The sequence below is a fragment of the Cariama cristata genome, unplaced genomic scaffold (genome assembly GCF_000690535.1).
Source record: "Cariama cristata isolate BGI_N322 unplaced genomic scaffold, ASM69053v1 scaffold14542, whole genome shotgun sequence".
In the NCBI taxonomy this organism is placed as follows: Eukaryota; Metazoa; Chordata; class Aves; order Cariamiformes; family Cariamidae; genus Cariama; species Cariama cristata.
In genome coordinates this window covers 58,757-82,545 of record NW_009605648.1, presented here as the reverse complement: position 1 = coordinate 82,545, position 23,789 = coordinate 58,757, and the positions used below count along the sequence as shown (strand labels likewise).

General features: G+C 39.1%; 1 protein-coding gene across 1 annotated transcript in view; it reads left to right on the top strand.

Annotated features, from left to right (window-relative positions):
* The first annotated feature begins 9,775 nt into the window (after positions 1–9,775).
* LOC104158417 (mitogen-activated protein kinase kinase kinase kinase 3-like) overlaps positions 9,776–23,789 on the top strand; it is a 68,232-nt gene continuing 54,218 nt past the window's right edge. The window contains 5 exon segments of the mRNA XM_009696067.1: positions 9,776–9,827; positions 12,153–12,243; positions 17,433–17,497; positions 19,453–19,508; positions 21,875–21,922. Coding sequence (XP_009694369.1) covers positions 12,188–12,243; positions 17,433–17,497; positions 19,453–19,508; positions 21,875–21,922 — 225 coding nt within the window. The 5' untranslated portion in view covers positions 9,776–9,827; positions 12,153–12,187.

The window sequence follows — 23,789 nt, the reverse complement described above, 5'->3', positions numbered from 1 at the left end:
CTGGGTGTCGGCTCTCCTCCAGACCGAGTCGAGGGCTGTGGGGGTGCGGGAAGTGCACGCTTACTCGCTCGTTTCCAGCCCAGATGTCACTTTAAATCGTTTGTCTGAAGGTGAGCAGGGCATTTCATCCTGGTCACAGCTCCCGTCGCTGTCTTGGGTGGAAATACCAGTGTTTTGTGCTTGTGTCTCTGTAAAACCAGCTGGAGGGCGAACTGGGGAGCCAGGAAAGATGTAGTTCGGATCAAAGTCTTTCATGATCCTGTACTAACTTCAGAAATGTAGGAAAAGCAAAGGTAAAGCAACAGCAGCCGAACGTAAGTTTGGCTTTTTGGGCTTTATAGCGTACTTGGACATTTTTCTCTGCTGTGCAGTGTACGTTGTTATTTGTGTATCCAGTTGAACTCTTGTCTGATGGGCTGCAGCAGCATGTCCCTCAGGCAGGATGGAAGTCGTTGTTATCTACTCCTATTTGGTGGTGGAGCAGAGAGGAGAATTTAAGTTTGTTGTGTGCAGCGTCTTGGAAGCATCACTTTAACGATGTGCTTTCCAAGTGTCGTCTGGCCTGTTTTTGTCATCACAGGGTGGGTGCGTGTGTTTAACAAAACTTGTATTGGTAGACAGGACTGTAGGGAAGCATTTAGAGCCATTCCACAATTTGAGGTGCGCAAAACTGGCACTGATGCTGCCTTTGACTCTAAGTGCATGCGCCTAGAATGAAGTCTTGTTTGGGCTGGGGTGATTCTGGTTTAATCTAAGCTCGCTTAAATGTTATGAAAGTTTCAGGACCTAAATCCTCTTGTTACTGCACTCTTAGTGTGCTAACTCCCTGCTTTATTCATTAGCTGAAAAGGGGTTTTGTGTTGTTTTCCCCACCTTGCCGGCTTTCTTTGAGTATTTGTGTTCTATGCCAGTGTTTTAATTATCCAGGTCCTCTTGCCTTATGCTCTTGGTTTTGTTTTTCTGCAAACTGTTCTCTTGATGCACTCAGCTCGACTTCTCATTCAGTTTTTAACTGGTGTATTGACTCTGTGATATTTTATCAGATTTTTTCAATGCTCTGTACATGATTTTGATGGATGTGAATTAGCCAAGGTATCCGTGTTTACAGGTTAATTTTAAAAACGTTGGTTTTAACCATACAGTGAATATTTACATTTGTGATACCACTATGCATCTGAAACCTGTTAAGTTTCATTTGACTTGTTGAGGTTTTCTTGATGATTATCATACTTACATTGCAGTAGCCTTCAGTTCAGTGCTCTGTGAGCGGCCAGTGTTTGACACTGCTTGTGACTTTTTTGGGTTTTGTTTTTTGAGGCACAGTTGTCGTCCCTCAGAGTTCATTTGTTTATGTTTACAATCTGTCTGTGACAGCTGAGATAGAAGGTGATATATCAGGACCGATACTCTAGGCTAGTATTATAATTATTTCTTCTGGATGAGAAAGAGGTAAGTGCTTTCTGATTTAGGGAAAATAAGATGTGCTTTTCTCCTGGGTGGATTATTGCCTGTTTCATTCTGAGGCAAGATCTTGCCCAAAATGCCTTCAAAGTGGAGCACAGAAGTAGACCAAAAACAATAATAAGAGCTCATTACTTTTAATGTGACAAAGAGGAAGTAATTTAGTCATAAGTGTCATCCACATCTGAACTTACTAGGGCTTTATCTTAAATTTGTGAGGGGTTTCATAAAGCCTCTTTCACTTGTTTCATCCTGTCGTATGTAGGTGAACTTTGTAGTTAGAGAAATAATTGTGTGAAGTTGAGATTAGCCGTCTGATGGTGATGCTCATCAGTGGTGGGATTTCAGCAGAGTGGATCCAAGAGCTGGATTTACTTGAGCAGCTTCAAACTATTATTTGTAATTTGTGGTTTTCCCCCCTTAGCAGGGATAGCCATGTAGGGATGTGTTTCTGCTGTTAGTAGGTAGGGATTATTGCCTTAATAAGATGACAGTCTTGTTACTTTGACATTCTTGCTAAATGCTGACCTTTCTGTAACCTGCTTTCCTGGGAAAGTGTTGAGGAGCTGGAAGCAGAGCAAACTGGCATCTACTTCCTTGCTCTGTTTTAGTTGAACTGAACTACAAGAGGGCATGGGTTAAATGTTTGATTTGTGTAAAAAAAAAAAAAAAAAAGAAGGGCAGTGTCTCTGCTCTGAAGACTTTTGAAGTAAGAGCCCATGGTGTGGATTGAACTACGTAAACTGAACAGGAATGAGGATACGGGTCAGATTGATACAATCCTACTGCTATGAGTCCTGCTGTTTAGCTGGTACCTGGAAAGGTGCTAGTGCACTGCAAGTATGGATTTTGGGCTTGAACAAATATTTTATAATTATCTGCCATCCCACCCAGGTTCAGCTTTCAAAGAGGCCTTAGAGAAGACGATAATGAATTCATCACAAGAAGGGTAATCGGTAACTTGTTCATGCCATTAGCGCTCCATCAAATATGCACAGTCGTCAATAGTGTGTCTCTTCTAACTAGCACCAGTGGAAGTTTGTTGTAGGAGATAACACTTCATCTGGATTGCTTAGTTCTTAATGTATCCCGGGGACATAAACACTGGACATAACACTGTTTTCAGTGAGGGTCTGAAAGGGATGATGTTTGGAGTTTTTAAAATTTTTTTCAATGAAGCTATGTTGCCACGATAGGTAAAATGTTAATATTACAAAGTTCTTATTAGAAGCTTAAGTAAAACAGGACTTAAAATCTGTTTCCTTCTTCAGACATGTTTCCTCTCAGAACTTCTAAAATTAATGGTGAAATCAAGTTAGTACTTTGTCAATGATTGATGTATCCATAACAAAACACAGGCAGATGATCTGCTAATAGTGGTTTTTTTTGGAGTTCAGTACTTTTGAGTGTTGCATATCACATTTTCATTTCTATGGTTTTGTTTTCTATGTCTCAATAAACTTACTTGTCAAGTAATTTAGCTTTATCTAAAATCTAATTTAGAGGCTGATAGCAAAATTGCTTCTCTGATTGAAGTTACAAATCAGGAGGACTCGAATTTCACCTTCTGTTTCTGTCAAATATTCTTGTCCAAAATGACACCTGCTAGGAAGGGTGAAAATTAGTTCTGCTATCGTACAAGTAATTTCTGTCTTCTGTGTTTCTGTATTTCACTGTTGCAAAGAACTTAATTGTGTAGGGTAGTCGGCAAAGTGTGAAAGAAGAGTTATGGTTTTTTGGTTGTGAAAAAGAGACACTGTCTTGTCCTGCTCAGTTTCAGGAAATATTCCTATTCCTAGAGATAAATGAGGTGGTTGCTTAATTTATTTTAGTCTGTGTGTACTCAGTCTCTCATTTAGAATGACTTTTCTGTCTCTTGGTATGAAATTGCCATTCTAATTCTCCCTAGTCCCAAGCCCTCTGTAATTTATGTCATTCTTTTAGGGTTTGGGTTACAAATGCTGCACATGGTATTCTGACAGAGACCATATTAATAATAATGCTATAATTTTCCTGTTTGTTCCCATCCTAATACCTTTGGTTTTGGTAGTAGCAGCACATAGCTTTGAAGTATGTTCTGAGATGATTGTAGGTCCATTTCTTTTGTTCGTATGATTAATTTATATCACAGCATATCTTGAAAAAAAATTGCTTTGGTTTAATAAAGGTTGAACTTCATTTGCGATCTCACAGGTCATTCATCTAGTGTGGGTGGACCCTTCCAAAGATTTTTAGCATCTTACTAAAAGAAGGCCCTTCTTTTACTTTCCCCTTTAGTGAAATTCAAATAGTTATGATAATTATTGAGATTATCATTCCTGCAAAGGTATCTCTTATACCATGTCTGCCTTATTTCAGTTCTTTTCGTCATTTATGGCTTCAGCCTGTTAGCAAATGAAGACACGGAACTCGGTAGGGTGCACTTTGCTTGACGTCTGATTTTAAAAAAGAAAAAGCCTGATTTTCTGCTCCCCAGCCCTTTGTCATCGGAGTTGGTTTTGGTGAAGGAAGTAATGTATCTACCAGCTCAACTGCTTCATGCTGAAACTCTCAGATTCTGTGGGTATCTCTGGTATCACCTGGTGGCTGTTAGGGCTCTCAACTGTGTTTCAGAGTGTCTGGTTTCTGATAGTGCTCCTGTGTGTTACTGGTAGAGAATGTATCCAGAACAGATAAACCTGAATTTTTATGAACTCTTGTTTTGCAGATTCCTACGTATAAATCTCTTCTCTCCACATCTGTGTCCTTGCTCCTCTTCCCTGTGGTGATCCTGTGAGGCATCAATTCTTCTACAGCTTTGCTGCTGCTGAAATATTGAAACTGTGCCTTTTAGTTGTATGCTTTTTTGATAGGCATTTTAGTCTTCCTTTCTTCTTGATTGACCTTACAGCTGTTGAAGCCCTTTTTGACTTTGCTAGGAATGAATGTCTATGTTTTGAAGGCGCTGTATTTCAGCCTTAATTGTCTTTTGAAGCTTGTCAGGCAGGCAGAGAGGGGTGGATGTTTTGCCATCCTGTTTTTACTGTGCTGAGTAAGTACTACAAGGCTTAGCTTCTGTCACTGTGATTTCCTTAACCAATAATCCAAGCCTTGCTTAGGGATTTTTGTTTGCCTTCATTTTGGATCTTTTTGTTTAACATCACCTTTATCAAAGCATTGCTTTCTAAAATCATAGCTCTGTCCCATTTTGGTATCGCCTTGTGCCAGAATGTGGAACCTAATTATTTTTAGCATAATTCGTGGTAGTTCAATTCCTGTTAGTTACAGCTGTGACTTCATAGGATGGGCTAAACTGATGAAACATCTCACTGTTGCCTGAGAGGAGCGATTCCCTCCCCAGCTTTTGGCTGTCTTGCTGCTTACCTCATGTTAGCTCTGGCGCTTAGCATGATGCCTGGGACAGCGTGGTTAGCTAACCTGGCAGAAAACTGACCGAAAAAAGGGAGGCAGGTGGGTTTCTGTTGGCTTGGAGAGTTGAGTCAGCTCCTGGGGGAGTTGTGTGGGTTTGAGAGAGGCTGAAGGGGAGGACTGTAGGGCTGAAAGCAAGGGGGTTGGGGAGCTGTTTGGGTGCGTTTTCCTGAAGAGCAGAGCTAATCTGGGTCAGGAAGCCTGTCTGTGCCCTGGGACCACTTACCCTGTGAAGTAGCAACTTGTTTAGAGATCACTTGTCTGCATTTTCTTCAACAATTCACGTAGGAAATAGTCAAAACCGGAAGTGCCCCATTGTTAATTGTCTTAGACTTTGTTTTTTGGCCTAGTTTTTGTTGCAGCTTTATATTACCAGTTTCCATTTGAAGGACAAATGTAAATTTGGCAAGAGATTTATCTCCTTGAAGCTTGGGTTTTATGTCTGTACTGGTTCAGCTGCACAGACTCTCCTTCATGTGATTCTGATGTTGTGGCATATATTAGGGGCAGTGATAAATACCAGCCTTCCTCCTCCCTTTTCTTCTTTCCCCTCATTTTCTTTTCAAACACACACTATGCAGACCTTTTGCTTGGCTGGTGTTTCCCAAATAGAGCCTATCCGAGTACTGCCCCACTCATTTGGTCTTTCCTTCTCTATTTCAGAGTAATAAGGTCTTTCCAATTGTGAGGCATTTTGGTTAATTAGTTTTTGTATAATGCAATAACAACAAAACCTGAATTTTTCTAGCTTTTATTTCTAGTGAGTGGCAGTTTCTTATATAACATTTTGATCTGATATCCTACTGTTGTCACAGAGACACTAGTAATTATTTCCTGTTTAATTAGGTAGTGATTCACCAGCTTGACTTAGTGGTTGGTGGATTTTTTTCAACTCCTCCCCAGATGTGGCAATCTAGATCTCTGGAAGAATGCTGTTCTTTTAGCTACTAGTAGAATGAGGATCCTTATATGGTGTTTCAGAACAGACATTGTATAAATGGTGTCCACATTTATTAAAGCGACCGCAGGTAGATGCGGCATTGTAGGCCAGTCTTTGCTTCTGGAAGACCTGTGTAATGCATTCGCACTGACATAGTGAAATCTGCGTTTGAAGGAATTAGTTGCAGGCTCCTGCTCATGGAAACAGGGATGGGAGTAGAAACTCTTGGATATTGCGGTTAACCTCATCATCACGAAGGCTGGGAGTTAGAGCTCTTAAGGTGCAAGTGGAAACAAAAAAATAAACGTGTCTTTTCCTACATGAGCCTCTTGAAATTTTTGGTTGCATTTGCCAACTCAGAAATACTTCTTTGAAATTTTTCTTCAGCCACCTACTCCTTATTGATGCTCCAATCTCAAAACTCATAAGTAACTAGCAACTTTAGTGTGATTATGCTAACTGAAAGCATAAGGCAGTGTCCTCAACATACTGAGGTGTTGTATAGTATGTACAGAAGCACCCTCAAATTAAGAGTCGGAGCCAGCTCCAACATGTATTGAAAAGCATACAGTACTTCAGCCTTAGTTTCTCATCCACGTGAGCTTAGGCAAGGAATTGTTTCATAACTTATGATTTCAAAGGTATTTGATGAGATCTAGTAAAACTTATCCAGGGTACCTAATCCTCATCCTTATCCTTTGCAAGGAACATTTGTGTCACTACAATCAGAATAATCTGCTTTTTTATATACTCAGATTAATAAAGGCAGTTCATATTCTTGTGACACCACCTTCAATGCTGATAACCCAAATGGAATAGGATGAAAAGTGATAATTTACTCAGATTGTCAACTTCAAATCATGTTTTCTTAAGTAACAATTTATGCCCTTAAGCAGTTGGTAGCCTGCTGTTCCTGAAGGCATTGATGACCTGCATTAAATGAGACTTTTTTTTTTCCTCCTTTCTGGCTTTCATGAACACCGGCTGATACTGGTCCAGAGAATGACCAGCTGGCCAAAGAATCCCGCTACTGCTGGTGTTGAAGAAAGAAAGAAATGTCTAAGCTGAAGGTGAAAAGTCATGTTCTTTGCTGCCCACAATTTTGAACAGTTGTTTTGAGAACATGACGTTGAAGAAGAAATCCCTTTGTGGTGGTAGGGGCCAAAAGCCATGAGGTGTGGAGAGTGCAGATTTGGCAAGGCTGCTATTCGGACTATATTCCTTTGGCTGGGATTTTGCATGTCCTGCTCCAGATGTATCTATAAATGTATCTGTGTACTGTTGATAGCTTTTTTTTGGCATCAGTCTCGCATAAGACTTTGTGATGAGTATCCTAATGTGTTTTAATCAGATTTGTTCCAAAATTGTCGCTAGCTCCTACCCACCTTCTATCTTGCTTTAGTTTCCGTAGCGCTCTGCAGAGCGTACTGACGTATAGAGCTATAGCCAGAGAAACAAATTCCTGACAGTTGAACACAGTATTGTTAAAAATAAATGAAAAAAAAAAATTACCAAATTTTTTTTTTGTTAGACTAACAGTGTGTCTGAAGCTTGAGAAATTTTTTCCAGCTTGGCTTGCACATCTAGGCTGCATGCAGGATGTGTAACTTCAGGATCTTCTCACTTATGTCCACTACAGTGGTGTCTCATTGATTACCTTACTAGTACAAGTTGCCCCAAAACAGGTCTTTAAGTATTAACAAGACTCCCTGATGATCTCGTCTCTTCGTTAAAGCTTCAGTGATTTTTCTTGTTAATCTTGGAGGTTAAAAAATGCTGACCTTTGATTCATGAACGTCTTGTCTCTGTGTTTATTTCTCACTATGAAAAGAATGTGTTGGGAAAAGAAATAAGTAATAAAAATCCTAAGTCATGCTTCAGTGGTGCCACTTTCTCATGTGTTGTCTTCATTCTCTGGTAAAGATAAAAGGAACTCCTGTTTTTGCCCTTCTTAATGTGTTTAGCATTTTTGTTCCACCATACACTAATGAGTGGAGATGTTGCTGCCGTTGGTTGGGTGGGCAAATAATGACTTACAGGGAAGACTGCCAGAGGAAATTTATTTTTTAACTGTTCTTTCCACAATCTAGGAAGTTTGGACTACTTCTTGATTTTTATAAGATTCCCACTGGTCTCAGGATCTATCCATAACGGTCTACCTGCAAATTATTTGCAAATGCCAATACTTCCAGGATTGCAGAAGAGCATTGCCATGGAAAGGAGCAGTGAGAGGTTTGAGATTGGCTGTGCTAGGAGCAACCTGGGTAGGTCTCTAAACACAGGAATACACACTGCATTTATTTCTAGACTGTAATGCTGGCTGGTTTTTATAGTCTTAGGGTTTTGTGGTTTTTTTTTTTTTTTCCCCTCTACTTGCGGTTCCACAACCAGCTCAAGCTGCCATGTTAAGATCAATACCTTACAGTATTTGGCAAGTCTCATGACCAGTCAATAAAAGGTGTGAGCCCTTGAGCTCCTAAAGTGACTTAAATGAGACCATTAGCAGCTTAAAAGGGGAGCACCTGCCTGCATCTTTAAGTCCTGTAATTCTGGCCTTTTTTGATTTGGAAGTGGCTAAGGGAAAAAGCAAAAGTAGGACTGGTCTCACCTTCTCTACCTTGTGTAGGGGGTAGAGCAGGCGCAGCATTCAGTGCGACAATGACGCAGCACAGTGCAGCTCCGGGTACCAAGACCCCTGGGGAGAGGACAGACCGTAGCTGAGCATCCTTCAGGAGCTGCTGCTCTGGTGCTGGGGAGCAGCTTTGCTGCCCTCTCCCCATAGCTGGGTGGGGGGAGAAAGAAGTATCCTGAAATCACTGGGCAAATGACTCCCCAGTTTTCAGTTAGCAGTCAAATGGAACAGCTCTAGGAGAGAAATCATTATTATAATGATTTATGCTGCTTCTTAAGGGCTTTAAAAAAATTTAGCTTCATTGGTTGCCCAGTAGAACATAGGCTTTAGCGGAACCCTGTACAAAATGCAGTTAAGCTGCTGAGTAATTGCTGCTGAAGTTGGTCACAGAGCTGCTATGTATATGAGACGAATGCTTTCCTAACTCCTTTGTTGCTGGCTTGTTTTTTTCACACCCTTGCAGCAAGGGGAGGATGCTGTCGCTGGCGGAGAGTAAGGACCAAGGGGTAGGTAGTGAAATGAGCAGGAAGCATTACATCGCTCTCATGGGAGTCTTGGAAACAGTCACGTACGCTGCGGGGTGCAGCCCTTGATACTCTCTGGACCCTGCTTGTCTGCTGTGAGATCTCTGCATTTTACAACTGCTTTGCAGTCAGTATCTCAGTGGTCGGTTTGTTTATGGATTTTAATACAGAAGTACAGCATGGTCAAGGACTTGCATAATTTAGGACTGTTATGTGGCAGCGTAGAGTTTCCTGACCATATGTAAAGCTTCAGATCTCAGTACAAATTAGCTGCCTAGAAGTTTTTGGGTTTTTTTTAAGGAAGCTTGCTTTGTTGTTAGAAAGTAAATCCAGGATGAGAAGTTTTGTTGGGAGAGTGCTTACTACAAACATGTACTGGAGAAGAGCATGCTAGCTACAGAATTATTACTGTTTGGTTCACTGTGATTAAGGACAGACAGGGATAATTTTAAATTAGTGTCTTGGATACAGCAGAACTCAATAATGATGCTTATCTAATTAAAGTTTATGCTGTAAGCCCAATAAAAAGTAAATGCATGGTGTATTTGGAAAAAAAATTCTGTTGCATGAAACATCGATATACAAGATGTTTTAATTTATTGGCTCGTCCTGAAGTGGTTTATTTAAACAAATAAACAAACAAAACCTGACCACAACAACAAAAACGCAACAACTGGTTTTACTGTTTTAGACCTGTGTGTATCTCAGTTGCTCTTTCTGTTGTCAGAGAATGTTGAGGTGAGAATATAGAGCTGGTTGGTGTGTTCTGCTCTCTGAATATTGTTTTTGTTGTTGTTGTTGTAGGCTCGAAATGTCAACACGAGTGAGCTAGCAGCAATTAAAGTAATAAAACTGGAACCAGGTAAGTGTTTCTTAACTGAAATAGGCCACAGAAATGACATATTTTCATGCTTAAGATACAATTGCACAAAATCACTTGAGTCCACTTACTGAAAGAAGGGATAATTGTTGCCTTTTAGTGTAGGAGAAAATACACTGTTCTAAAAAATAACAGGCATGACAAGCAAGATGTGAGAGGAAAAAATGTAACTGGAGAACAGTTCAAGGAAAGCTGATTAAAATTTCAGTGAGAGTTGTGGGTTTTTGTCTTAAGCAGTATGTTTTCAACCCATGTAATACAGAACCCTGCATAGAACAAAATAAATGAGGAAGATGGCAAGGCAGAAAAGAGCTCACCTGGAGAGAGTGTAGAGGGGGAAATAAAAAGAAGGAAGGTTGAAATAATAGGTGAGCATTAGTATGCGGGAGCTGAGTACATTTCCTGAAATTCTCTTGGAGTCTCTGATTAAGACTTCACTGTATGCTAGATTTATGCTTGTGTTGTGATTTCACAAAGTACGTATGCTCTGCAGATTAGTTATCGGCCTGCAAGTGCTGTTCTATTAATATGGCTAGACTTCTTCAGCAGGGTACAGTAATCTGGGAAGTAAAATGTCCAGACTTTTTGTTTAACTTGTAACTATGGTGTTCCATTTCAAGATTTAATGTTGGGGAGGGTAATATTTTAACCACTACCTGGTTTGATCTTTAAAGTCTGTGCAGGCAAGAAGGGAAAGAAGTTACTAGTTTCTTCCATTTTTGCTCTTAGGATTATGGAAGTGGTTAGAAATGTTGTGTTTATATAATGCACGCACATTTGAAAATTCAAGACAGGACAGTATGTTAGTATGTAGTTCCAAAAGTGTGTGTTCATCACACTGCTTTTATCCACACTGAAGGTTGTGTTCTTAGATTATATTACCTAGTTCTGCCGCTTTGGCTTTTTATTTGGATTTCTGGTTAAAAAGAACCAAATGGATAGGTCACCAGTATGTTGATGCGTTGGGAGAAACTTAAAACATGTTTTCTTAGGTAATAGCTTAGCCAGTTCTGTTGGAATTTGTTGTATTACATTTGAAATTTATTCATAGCCATATTTGAGAAGTGATTCTGGATTGTGACAAGTGATAAATAGGAGCTTAGTGTCTATATTCAACTTTTTAGACAATAGCTTTGGCTTCTGGTTTGAAAGCTGTTTTGAGTAATGCTGAAGTGTGCTACAGCAGTACACTGAAAGGAGAATTTTGCCATACTTTGACTTTTCCTGGTTTTTTTCAGCTTTCTTAAAGAGTCTCTTAAGCATTTAACTTCATGAATAACCTATTTTAGGCCTTCAGGCTTGTTTCACCTATGAAGTCCTTGAAGTTAGTAAGAACGAGGGGGTTTTTGTGAACTGTGTATGTCTAGTAACTAAACAAACTTCAGAAGAACTTCTTTGGAAATAAAATACCAGACTAGCTATAATTTGCTCTTATGACTTAAGAAATTGCAGAGGAGCCCCAGTGTAAGATAGTGAACTGCAAAAGAGTGCTTTACATGTGTTTCTTCAAAAAAAAAAAAAAATTAAAAAGACTGTCAAATATCTGTTACTGTCATTCTTTTACATTTGGTATCTTTCTTGCCTTCTCTCTTTAGCTTCCTTCAAAGCCCTAGCACAGCACTCTGAAAACAAAAATATCTCTTTAGCTTCTTTCAAAGCCCTAGCACAGCACTCCCAGAAGAAAAATATTTCTGTTGGGTTTTCAATTCCATACATGATTTTCTCAGTGTATACATCTGGTAAGAACCTTTTACAGAAAGGCAGGGACAACCGAGGTACCAATAGTAGGACTCAGATGAGTGCCACATCTGTGTCACTGTTTTATCTGGAGATAGGTTATGCACCGTTCATAAATTTATGTGCTTTCTGAGTTTACTGAAAAGTTGCAGAAGCAGTGTACCATTAAATGTTTCTTGCTCAGGAAGGTGATCTAATGGGTGTTGGACATGTGACCAAAAATAGCAAAGTTTTGTCATGTTTTTAAGAACCTGGACTATTGGCAGGGCGTATGCAGATGGGCAGAGTGAGGTCTTGGGGAAAATAAAAACTTTAGAATGGGCAATGGCCAATGTCATGACATGTATCAGATAGCAGATGTGAGGTCCATCTGGCCCAGAATGAAACTTCTTAAGAATATAGTTACTTATTGCTAAGCCTTTGCTAATAAATATTGATTTACAGCTGCTTTATATGTCTCTGAAATTGGCAGATAATTAGTTTTAATTACTCACAATGTTTATTTTATAAACATGTACTGAAAGTCTAGTTGGGATGCGAGTATGAAAATATTCGTATTGTGCATTTCAGGAGAAGATTTTGCTGTTGTGCAGCAGGAAATCATTATGATGAAAGACTGTAAACATCCAAACATTGTTGCTTATTTTGGCAGCTATCTCAGGTACAGTTTGTTTCTTTTGCTCACTTAAAAATGCCTCTATTATCTTCTTGTAAAGGACAGGTCTATAAGGTGACTTAGGCAAAACATAATTTACCAATTAAGTATTATCCACTATATTATTTTATTCATTAACCTTAAAATCTGCTCTGTTTACTACAGTGTCTCTCTATATAATGTTTCTCTTAGTAAAATCTTTCCGTGACCATGTAGTTACGTTTCCTTGGAAATGAGTTGTCATTTCAAAGCTTTGAATTTAATACATAAATGGAAAATTAAGCAGAAGTATGACAAGTATGAAGAAAGAGTCTATGTATATAGTATCTTTATCTGTTTCAGTAAAATGTCTCTTAAATTTGCAAAACTTTGGGAAGTATAAGTATTGCATAATACAGATAGCGTTCTCAGAATGTTCTGACTTAACTGGTGTTGGCATGTAAAATTGTCTGAGAACTCTAAATTGAATGTTATGGGGAAATAAGGAAGAAAAAGCTTGTTGACTTTTTCCTTGCTTAAGAGTCGTAGTGCTATGTTAAGCTTTAAGTACAGTTTCATACTGAAGTACCTGAGAGTGTAAACTGTGCAGCCTTTAAAAAGCCCACTGGTGATTTGTGTTTTGGATTTGTTTTGAAATCTAAAAATTATCGATGTTTTAGCTCTTTTATCTATCTTTACTTTTCTCTCTTGAGATGGAGAGGTGTTTAGGACACTTAACGTAGTATGTGTAAATTGTTCTGTCTCATTATTCTTTTATGTAATTCCTTTCTGTAAGGTATTATGCTCTACTTTTTACAAGTACATTAAACTCGTACTCCATACAAAGTCTCGGTATTGAGAAAATTGATGGCTAGTTTCTAATAATGTTTGCTATTCTAATTCTTTTTAATGTGTCCTGACAAATGTTTTATCCTAGCAATTACTTGATATTCAAGGACTAGACATTTTAATGCTAGATTTTATGAACCTAATGTTGTCATAATTTTAGGCATATCATGCCATGTAATAAAAAGCTTTTGAAAGGCTCTGAAAAGTCATGATGATCTTTACAGCAGAGGCCTCTTGTTCCTTTCATATATTTACACATCTTCTGTCTGCACGGGGGCAGTGTAGGTGGGACATGGTAGCTCTGCATGTTGTGAAGCTTTCTAGACCCTATTCATAATGGGAAGATGCCAAGTTGAGTTACTCATATGTGTACTAGACTTCGGCAACTCCAGCTGAAATTCTCCATGATGGCTATTTGCTGCAGCCAAAAGCTTTTCAGCAATATAGGCCAAGTGCTTTTAGATTGCGGGTGGGAAGATCTAGGAGATATTTTTCGCATGAAAAATTTTGGTACATGAAAGCCGTTCAACAAAAAATTACCGTCTTTAAAGCAGGAATATGTGACAGAATTTGGCTCTTGTATTTCAAATGCATCTTTGTCTTTTAAAAATCCTTTCAAATTTGACCAAGTTATCTTCTGAAATAGTGCATTTCTTTTACTTTCATTCTAGATCAGCTAGAGTTTGGGAAATCCCAGTTACTGTTTCTTTTCTAGCCTGCACTGTGTGGTTTGGTGTATGCTTGCAGTGCTACAGAAGAGCTAACGCATGCTCCCTGGCTTGTTTGGCTGTTGTTGAGCATTCTTTGTTTTGCTCTGGGGTGAGCTGGGACAGGATGTTGAAATGGCAAACGTGGAGTGCTTTGTAGTACTCTTAGTGACCTTGGTGCTGAACATCTGTGTAGTTGGAGCAAACTGAAATTGGACAATTTGAGTGTGCCATAACTTGGAGGCAGTGTTGAGGAAGAAAGTAAGTCCTGGTAATAAATGGTAGAGGAGAAGGAGAGGTCTCATGCAGAAGCTCAGCTGACTAATGCTGTCCTGAGGAGTTTCTTCTCCCTACCTCTTGTATTGGGTGTCCTGAATAGTCCTGGACGCTCACTGAAACCATGTTCTGTCACTGGTGGGGTTCATTACATCTTTCTCAGTATGAGTATCTTGTTAGCTTTTGTCTGATGAGTGAAAGTACTGCATGCTGACAGATGTGATTCAAGTCAATAGAATCTGTGTTTTGAGTTATATTCACTTTATAGTCATTTCAAAGGTCTGTAGTGGAGAAGCTGGTCATATTAGTACTTCACTTCAGACATAGTTCAGTGTGGAGCATGAAGGAAGTGTCCAAAAGCAAATGTATTTTCAGAATAAGATTAAGTGGAAATGCACTGAAAGTATGAGAACAAAAAGGAAAGCAAGCTGTTGACTAGCCCGTTCGATAAAAACCATCTGCACGCTACACTGAGCGAGGCTGGGAGTGTGTGATTGTGTGCTGCTTCCATTAACATGTATACATGTGCAGGAAGGAATCAAAATCTGAAGATAAAATCAACAAGCCATGCTGTTCTGGAATCCCGTATTTGAAGGGTGCTTGTCTTGGCAGCCTGAATGCTTTTCTTAACACCAAGCTGGTCTGTGAGATGCGTTATGCACAAGTTTGTGCAGATGTGCATGCAGATAGAGCGTGTGTACATGTGGGGACTTGGTATTCCAAACTAGGAGCGTCTGCACTTCAGTTTTGAATGTTTAAGGTTAATTTGAAGGTTAAGTTAAATTGTGTGTTACTTCATTCTGTGCGGTACTGGCGGGCTTTTTGTTGTGCACGAACAGTCAGTTCTTAATACTGCTACATACCTCAGTCACATTAAAATTTTTTTGAGAATTCATGGCGTTACTAGTCCGTTTGGCAGCAGCTTACACATTATCAGGTGGTAAAGTTGGCAAGGGATCTTGTCATCTCCTAAAGGCAGTATTTGGAAGCTCCATGTTACCGTGACTAAGCTTCTTACATAGATGTTGCATATTCTGAAAGCTGTGTGGCTGGGACCACATAGTGTCCCACTCTCCTGTTGTACCTCCTTAATCTTCCTCCCAGCCTCGAAGTCTGCCTTTGTTTGTGAAGAGAGCACCTTTTTGTGTCTTAAGGTGTCCTCCACTACACGAGGTGACTTTATTTGTACCTGTCTGCGGTACTGGGAAGGAAGTTGTGTTGACATTTTTCTTGATGTGTGACATTAAGTCTGGCATACTCCACAAACCTGAAAGTCTTTGTTATAAACCTCTTCAGAAGACAAATTTAGAAGAAAGAAGCAAGTGAGGACTGGCAGAGGGGAGGGTTGGGGCTCTACAGTGCTGTTGAAGTTACCTCAAACTCTTTTTCTACCATATGAATTTCTGACCAGAATGTGAGGGTTCCTTTTGTTTCTGGAGGTGAGATTATTTGCTTTGTAGAAGCACTGATAAATGTATCCAGTTGTCTTACCAGCTGCTTCTTTTAACTAGTTACAGTGGGAACAGATTGCTTAGTGTAACTAATAAAAAGCTGTTTCTGATGACTTTTTAAGATTTCATGTGAAAACAGACTGTGAACAAACATTATTGTTGCATTCAACTTTCTCTAAAATTTTTAGACTGAAATGGTGCCTCTTCTCGTAATGCTGTATTCAAGCTGGGGGTGCTTTTTCTTTAAAAAACAATTTTCCTCTTGTCTCAAAGTATCAAAATATACCTTTGTTGACCCAGAATTGAATTTTGGCAAATACAACATATATTTTGGCACTTGCTGGTGCTCTTGCTTGGTCCTCTCCCCTTTCTTTGGTGTAGTGCTTCTCTTTTGTCTGGGAAATCAAATGGCTGTCTTTGAGGCCTCTCATTGTGTGACCTTTTGTTTCCCAAGTATCTTTTAGTGATAAGAACAATGAGAAAAACACCATCATTCTATGCCTTGCAGTTGGCAGCATATTGTTCCCCATGTTTTTCTTCCCTTTATGTATGAATTTTTCAGACAATCAAATTCCTGCCTTGCTGTTAGCCTAGATGTTAGATTGCAGACACTAAATGGTACTGTTGATCCTGTCTCTGTTTTGTTTGCTGTGCTTGACTATGCTCTGCAAACACAGATAACTGTACACTGTTACTGTTGATTACATGGATCTTCACCTGTCTCAAAGCACTTAGGCATAGTAAAAAACGGCTAGACAGCAAATGAGAAATGCGATCTCCTCTTTTGATCCCCTTTTTTATTTTTGTTTTTCCTTTTCTGTAGGGCTTTTCCGCACTGGAAATTTAATGCCCAGTAAGCGAAGGTGTGAATTTACAGCACATATCTACTTCATGTCTCTTATTTTGCGGGTGCTCTGCTACTGTCCCAAGGCTGCTGGGATCGTTCTGCCTTTTTCCCACTTCCCCACTGCTGCTGCTGTTGGCATCAAACAGGATGGAGCCACATGGGCAAGAGTGGCTTTCATGAGCCTAGTTTCCCCAAAAGTGTCCCAAGTCCTGCATCTTTGTGGGGAATAAAAGAAGGGACTTGCAGATGTCTGCCTCTTCAGTGCTTCTTTCTCACTTAGGTTCCCCTCCTGCCATTGATAATTGTGTTTTCTTTCACAGGTAGTCACATTGCTTCTGTGTCTGACTTTGATCAGTTATTTCAGTGGAAAGCCTTCATATTATTTTTAAGCAATGCTGTAATTAACACCTAGAAATGTATGGAGTTAACAGCCATAGACTTCCGTTGCTTAAAACCTGTAATTTCTGAACAATACCTTTCCCACCCCTAGAAGAAGCAGCCGGGGCTTAGCTTTGAGGACCATGTGAACTCTGGATATTTTTTGGGGAAAAGACTTAATCTGAGAAGGCACTTACTTACAGCATGGGCTCCACTCTGCCTAACTTTGACTAGAGCACTAGAGTCTTACTCCGTTTGTTGTGAAAGAGATTGGGTTGAGAGATATCTCTAGGGCTTTTTGTTTGGGGTTTGTTTCTTTTTTTTTTTTTATGTTAATTCCTCTGCTCTGAAAAAAGTGTAGGAGAAGTGAAAATGAGGAAGAAATAAGAACCTACATCTGTTTTCTCTTTGCTCTCAGTAAAAATGTATTTCATTTTCATAGTAGATCTTGAACAAAAATTGGTGTACAGGTTTCACTAATAGTATTTCTATTACTCCAGTAAACCCTGGAATATTTTGGGTGCTTCATTAGTTACTGTTTTGACAGTGAAGTATCACATAAAGATTAAATCTCATTATTTGACCTGTAGTTTTCATAATACAGAACATGTTCTGTTGTGCTTTATAATGATTGAGTCCTCTGACTTATCTCTTATAAATGCTGTTTTCAAATCTGGCAGCTAATTAATTGTTTTGTTCACTTTTTAGACGAGACAAGCTATGGATTTGCATGGAGTTTTGTGGAGGTGGCTCTCTACAGGATATTTATCATGGTACGTCAAGACTCTAATTCCTTAAAATCTAAGTAAAGCTTGTTTTCGAAGCGGAGATGATTACAGTGTTTTGGAATCAGAGAGGAGGAATCCTAAATTTAGTATCCATAATAATCCATTGAAGGTCAATTTTAGCTTATGTATTTACATATTTGGTTGGGTTTGGTTTTTTTAAACAAAATTAGCTAGTGTGGGGTTTTTTTGTGCAGCAGAAGTTACCTCCAAGCAAAGGTGGCCTGTATTTGCTTTAGGCTTATGTGCAATGAGTGATCAAAGAAACAAGGGGTGCGTGTGAATCTATTGCATAAAGAGAGGATCAGTCAACTGTTTGCTAGTTTTCAAAAGACAAAATCAGTTTTGAGGGATTTTACTATCCTGGAATTAGGACTCGCTTAGGAAAGGAGTATGCCGTAAGTGAGTAACAGCTCTGTGGTTCAGATGGTGTTTTTCAGGCAGGAAATCCATCCATATTCTAAATTGTGAAGATCTTGCACGTTAGGATTTTCGCATCCTTCTCTTGTGTGTAAACAGCTTGTATACCTTTTTAACTTGGGTGCAACACCATGCTTATGGCGTAGTCATTTGAGTGTGCCCCTGTTGATCCTTTACATCTTTGCTAGTGTTGATAAAAGCATGGTGTCTAACAAGCTTTGTTATGTGGAACACCTGTAGAGTGGGAAATGAGCTCATGCCACATAAATGTCTGAACAGATGTCATACAGGAGCAGTTTTCTGTTGCAGCTGATTTTTGACTTCTCTGAAGGTAGTTAGAGTGGAAGGTTCTTTTCTGATCTTAATTACATTCCAAAGGGTCTTATTCCAATTGAATTATAGGCCTCTGTAATCTTAAGTCATTCAAGTTAATCAATTAAATTTCTCAAAATAAACATACATGCTGAGAAATATGTGCTCTGGATGCTAATATATTTAGTTTTATGTGGGTTTGAGCCTTTCTTTCTGAAAAGGGAAGATGGATCTAGACATGTTTTGAAGAGATAGAGAGGTGTATATATGGCGTGATACTAACATATTATAATTGTGGGTTTTGTAGAAGCTAAGCAATTAGGTGCTTAAATCCTGTTTCATTTTTAACTCACTGGTCTTTCAGTTTCCTTTGAGAAACACCATCCAACTTTTATTTTGTTTTCTCTGCAAAACCTGAGAAGCTTGGAGTGAGGAGTGCATTTCCTGGTCTTAAAACCCTTTAATTTCAGGATCAAAGTCCAGTGACTGGGGACGAGTCACAGGCCATTCCTTGCTTGATGTTTAGTGTTTGGTTTACATATTTGTTCAGAATTTATTTGTTTTCCTTTGAGACTTAACTGAAGTGGGACCCTGGAGGGAGTGGAAGACTCCTTCCCTTGGGAAGCTGCTGAGCCTGCTCAGAGGGAGAGTTTGAGAAGGCACATGTTGTGGCAGGCCCAGGAGCAACAGTGCTGGTAGCTCATGCAGAAAAGAGTTGAGAAGCTACAGAGGGCAGGTTGCATGGCTGCAGGGAAGAGAGAGCAGGTTGCAGGGGAGCAGAAAGGATAGGAGGAGAGAGCAGATTGCAAAGGGTAGAAGGAACTTCCTAGAACTCAGAGGGGACTGAGCGGAGTTTGTTGCAGCTCTGAGTCACTGGGTTGGAAGTCCAGCCTTGCATAGGATGACACAATGGGTTTGTGTAAAGAGTTGTGCTTAAATCACTGCTTCTGTTTCTTTTTCCTCTTAATTACTTTGAGATTTATATATGAAGGGAGTTAGTTTCCATTCCAATGGGACTAGACATTTTTGAGTTTAAAAAATGTTTGGTGGTCTTTGGGTTTCTCAATCTGGAGGAAAGTCTAAGCACATTTACTTTGAAACTTCTAGTGTATGATGCTATCGGTGTGAATGGCAGTGATTGAGATATGCGTTTGGAATGGGCAGTATCTTACCTGATTTTGAGAATTATTTTTTTTTCCATTCCATTTCAGTGACTGGACCACTTTCAGAACAGCAGATTGCCTATGTTAGCAGAGAAACACTACAGGTAGTGTATTCTCAGGTTCTTGTGGTTGACTTCTAATGTAAAAGTATTAAAAGCTAAAAATAAAAGCTACAAGTGTATGTGATACCATGCAAGTACAGTGTTTGGATGGCTTAGCGTTTTTCTCAGACTTTTGAGAAGGTCCTGTATTACAGCATAGAACTGATTTGTATAATTGCATAACTTCAGATTATCCTGGATCATTTGAAGAAAAGTGTCATCGTCTTTCTGCTGGTGTTTTGTGTTTTTTTTTTTTAAAGGGAGGAAGCAGCAGATTTATTAAACCGTATTTGTGGTATAAATTAGTTGTTGCAAGTTTGAAGGAAAATTTAATGACTCAGTTTTGCATATCTGATAGTTGATCTATGCCAATAAGAAAAAACAAATTTGCCTGTCTACTTGAGATGTTCAAGGTCACCAGCCTCTCCTTCTGTGTATGCTGGCTTTCATTTTTCTTTACTAAATTAAAGCTTCAGTTCACCAGTAAAACTTAATGAGAAATGGTGCTTTTGGTGGATGTCTTCTTCTGTGTGAGAGAGCAGTTCTTGGCTTCTAGTGAATGCAGATCTGTTCAATGCCATCAGTTCAGAGCTGCTGCTTCTCTCAAACACGCTCTCAAGATAGCTCTGTCCCTGAGCCAGCTCGGTTGTATGCCGCTTACCATCTTCCTATGCCATGCCAGAGATTGCTGACTTCTGACTTGCAGGACATGGCTTTTTTCTCCTTACAGTGAAGTCTTATGTGACATTTGGGAGTATTTTGGGTTTTGAACCTTTTAAACCCTTTTCTTCTATAACAGTAATTTATCCAATGCTAATTTTGCTATTGGTTTCCATGAATCTGGAGTTTCACTTGAGTGCCTAAAGTTAACATTTCATCTCCATATTTAGAAGCCCATTAAATGGTCTGTTTTCAAAAAACACTTGCTGTAAGCTCTGGTTGGAATCAGTGAGACTGGTTCTGAAAATACAGGCCCTTTAAACATGGCCTTTAAAGTATCTGCCTCTAGGCATTCAGTTTTGAAAATAGTGACCTCAGATTCTTCCAGAGCAGTGGTAACAATGAGTGAGTTGTTGGGCTTTCTGTGTCAGTAGCATCCAGAGGTTTAAATGCAAGGAGTGTATATGGGACTCCTCTAGCTAATGCCAATTGTTGCAATGGTCAAGTAGATTCTTTGATTAATTACACTCTGTACTAAAAGCAAATCGAGTCCAATTTTTGGGTCTGCATGCATGCCTGCAGAGAGGCCTCTGAAAAACTGTTGGACCAACTGGGTATTGTTAGTCATTTCTCCCAGAGAAACAGGTTAAAACATCTGTGAGTGGGTTTTTATATTTTTTGGTTTATTCAAGGAGTTGAATTTCATAACTGATTAGCACTTCAGCTACATTGCATTCAGGTTTTCATGAACTGACAAAAAAAATACTCCAAAACTGTATCTTCAGTGGTACTGTTGTCTATCTGTACAATATGGCTCACTTGAAAATCTCGAGTACCAAGTCATGTCAGTAATTGTTTCCTCATTTTTCCTGTTGGTATATTTAGGACCATCCATGAAAATACTGATAATTGGAAATAATCCAAATTTATTTTTGCAATCAACTCTGTGATGTCTTGCGTGAGCTGGCAAAAAAAAAGTCTTATCATGAGTATCTCTCATGAAAATGTAGTCTTTATGGAAGTTCATGACCGCAGAGCAAGAGGGACGTTTATGTGGTGTTTTACCCCTGGAAGAGAATTTTAGAGATAAGCTTGGAGTGTCAAAAGTGATGTGCTCTGTGATTTGTCATGCAGGGATCTGGTTTCATAGAATTCTTCCAGAATTTACAGTTAAAAGTTTCTAACTTACGTTGAGTCCTAAAATGTTTTGGTAACTGTCATCGAGACCCAGAAAGACAGCCTAATGCTTCTGCAGAAATCCGTGAACTGGAGTTGAATTCCTGTGTTAGACCTGAAGCACTGCCTGCTAGCACGCTTCTAGACTTAATTGAAGTGTGTAATGTTATAGGAGATAACTGCACTAGGTATCCAGTGATCTGACTGCTGAATAGAAGACTGCTAGGCAATTTAAAAGTATTTAAATTGGCCTAAAAAGGTAGCAGTTACTATGTTCAGAGGAAAACTTGGTTGGGGAATGCTTTTCTTACAATAGGTGTGTCACTGGTATTCTTTATATCTATCCTGTGTTTTAGATATTATGCTACTACATATTGAATTTGCAAATGCAGTTTGGATATGCTGAAATATGAAAATGTTCTTCAGTCAGTGAGTCATTTAGATGATTGAATTGGATCCTAAATATATCTGGTAATTAAATGAGAAATGTATATAAAATGAAAAAAAATGACTAAATTATTTTATTTTTGCAGGGACTGTATTATCTTCATAGTAAAGGAAAAATGCACAGAGATATAAAGGTAAGTAAAAACTGAAGGGAATTTTTGTGTTTTTAAAATAGGCTACATCACCTCTGACATGTCTTTACTGTTATGTATTGATTTTGGGGAATTTTTAAGTATGTAGGGCTTTTCTATCAGAATAAAATAAAATTTTCTGCCCAAGGGAAGGAAAACAATATCTTTCTTTAAAATGCATGCATGGAAATACTTTGTTCTTTTAATTGGAGCCAAACATACTATTTATTTAGACTAGTGCTGTAAAACTTAGGCATCAGTTAGTGTTCAGAGCAACAGGCGTTCAGATGGCTGTAAGGGTCTGCTCTGTGCAAAAGGAAAGATTTCGTCTTTTCCACAGCTTTCCAAGAAGCTCGACATACTCTTCTCTTTGAACCAGATAGTGAGCAGAGCTGTTGCTTTGACTTCTTGCTGCTTTTCTTGCTGAGCAGATCGCAGGGCAGTGACTGCTGTTCTGCATGGTTCTTGGAGACTACTTCTGTCCCCTCCCTTGCATGCTAAAATTAGAGAGGGTACCGCAAGTCAGGCTCTTAACACTGACTTTTTTAAACCTTCATCTCAACAAAGAAAGTTGTATCGGGGTGGCTTGTTCAGACTCTTATGTTCTCTGTTAGAGTTTCCTTTTGGTGTTTCCTGTTGACTTTTTGTCTCTGGAGTTTTACTTCCTACTCTTTGCCTTTCCAAACTCTTCCTTGCTCAGATGGAGCTGAAACTTGGCAGGCTTCCTGTTGGAAATCTGACAGTAAATTATCATATTCCTTTGTCTTGGGGGGGGGGGGGCGCGGTTTTGTTTGATTGGTTTGGATTTTTTCCTACTAGGAATGCAGTGTACATAGTAGCTTCAGCTGTAGATGGCTTAATGCAGCCTGATTCCGACTTGTTCTCACTGACTGCAGAAGGATATTTGAGTTTTGAGAAATCATAAAAATAATTTCTGGATAAAAAATTACTTTGGATAAAAAAATTAAACATTTTTCAGTATACTTCATAGAATGTAAAATGATGCGTGTAAGGGTACAGCGCATAGATGCTTGTTTCTAAACAGAACTGTGCTGGTAAAAAAGTGCTTACAGTGCTTACATTGAGAAATTTTTTTTCTTTTTTTTTAAATTTAAAAAGCTGTTCTCATGAGCATGGTAAAATACTATCTTCATCTATACATCTCCTGACTGTTTGCTTATTATGTTTGCTTCCCTCAGTAGCTAAGTATTTCAAGTATCTGTCCTGTTAGTCTTGAAAGGTGAACAAGATCAAGAGCTTGTTAACTGGACTGTCACACTATTTACCAAGCTCCATTTATAAGGCTCGTTAACTATACTTGTGTGACATTTGCCAAAGTAAGCTCCATTTTACTGCAGGCCTGACTTTTCCTTTTCTGTGAAAAGCCATAATCTGTAAAAACATAAGTTTTTTGGAGGCCCGTCTGTGCTGCCTTTCCATCTAGTTTATGGGCAGTGCTGACATTTGGAGTTGTGTTTAGGCAGCTCCTACCTTTGCTCGGCTCGGCCTGTACCTGGTTTCAGTCTTCAGATCAGGTTTGTTCTCAGTCCTGTTATGTCATAATTTTGTGGTACCAACTACAGTTTTGTGTTAGTTTTGATTACTGAACTGAAGTGAGTGGTACAACAACGAACTCTTCAAATCTAGCACTGACAAAATCTCTGTTGCAGAAGGGTGGAAATAGTTTTGCTAAACACTCGAATATCAAGGAAAGTCCTTAAGGCTATAATTATCATGGCTCTCAAACAAGACAAAACCAGCTCCTACATATGAAAAGGAAATCAAATTAACTTCCACTTTGACCTTTAGAGTTCCTATTTCCTTTCAGACAGTGTAAACAGAAAAAAAGTAAGAATTCATCAGCAGAGGG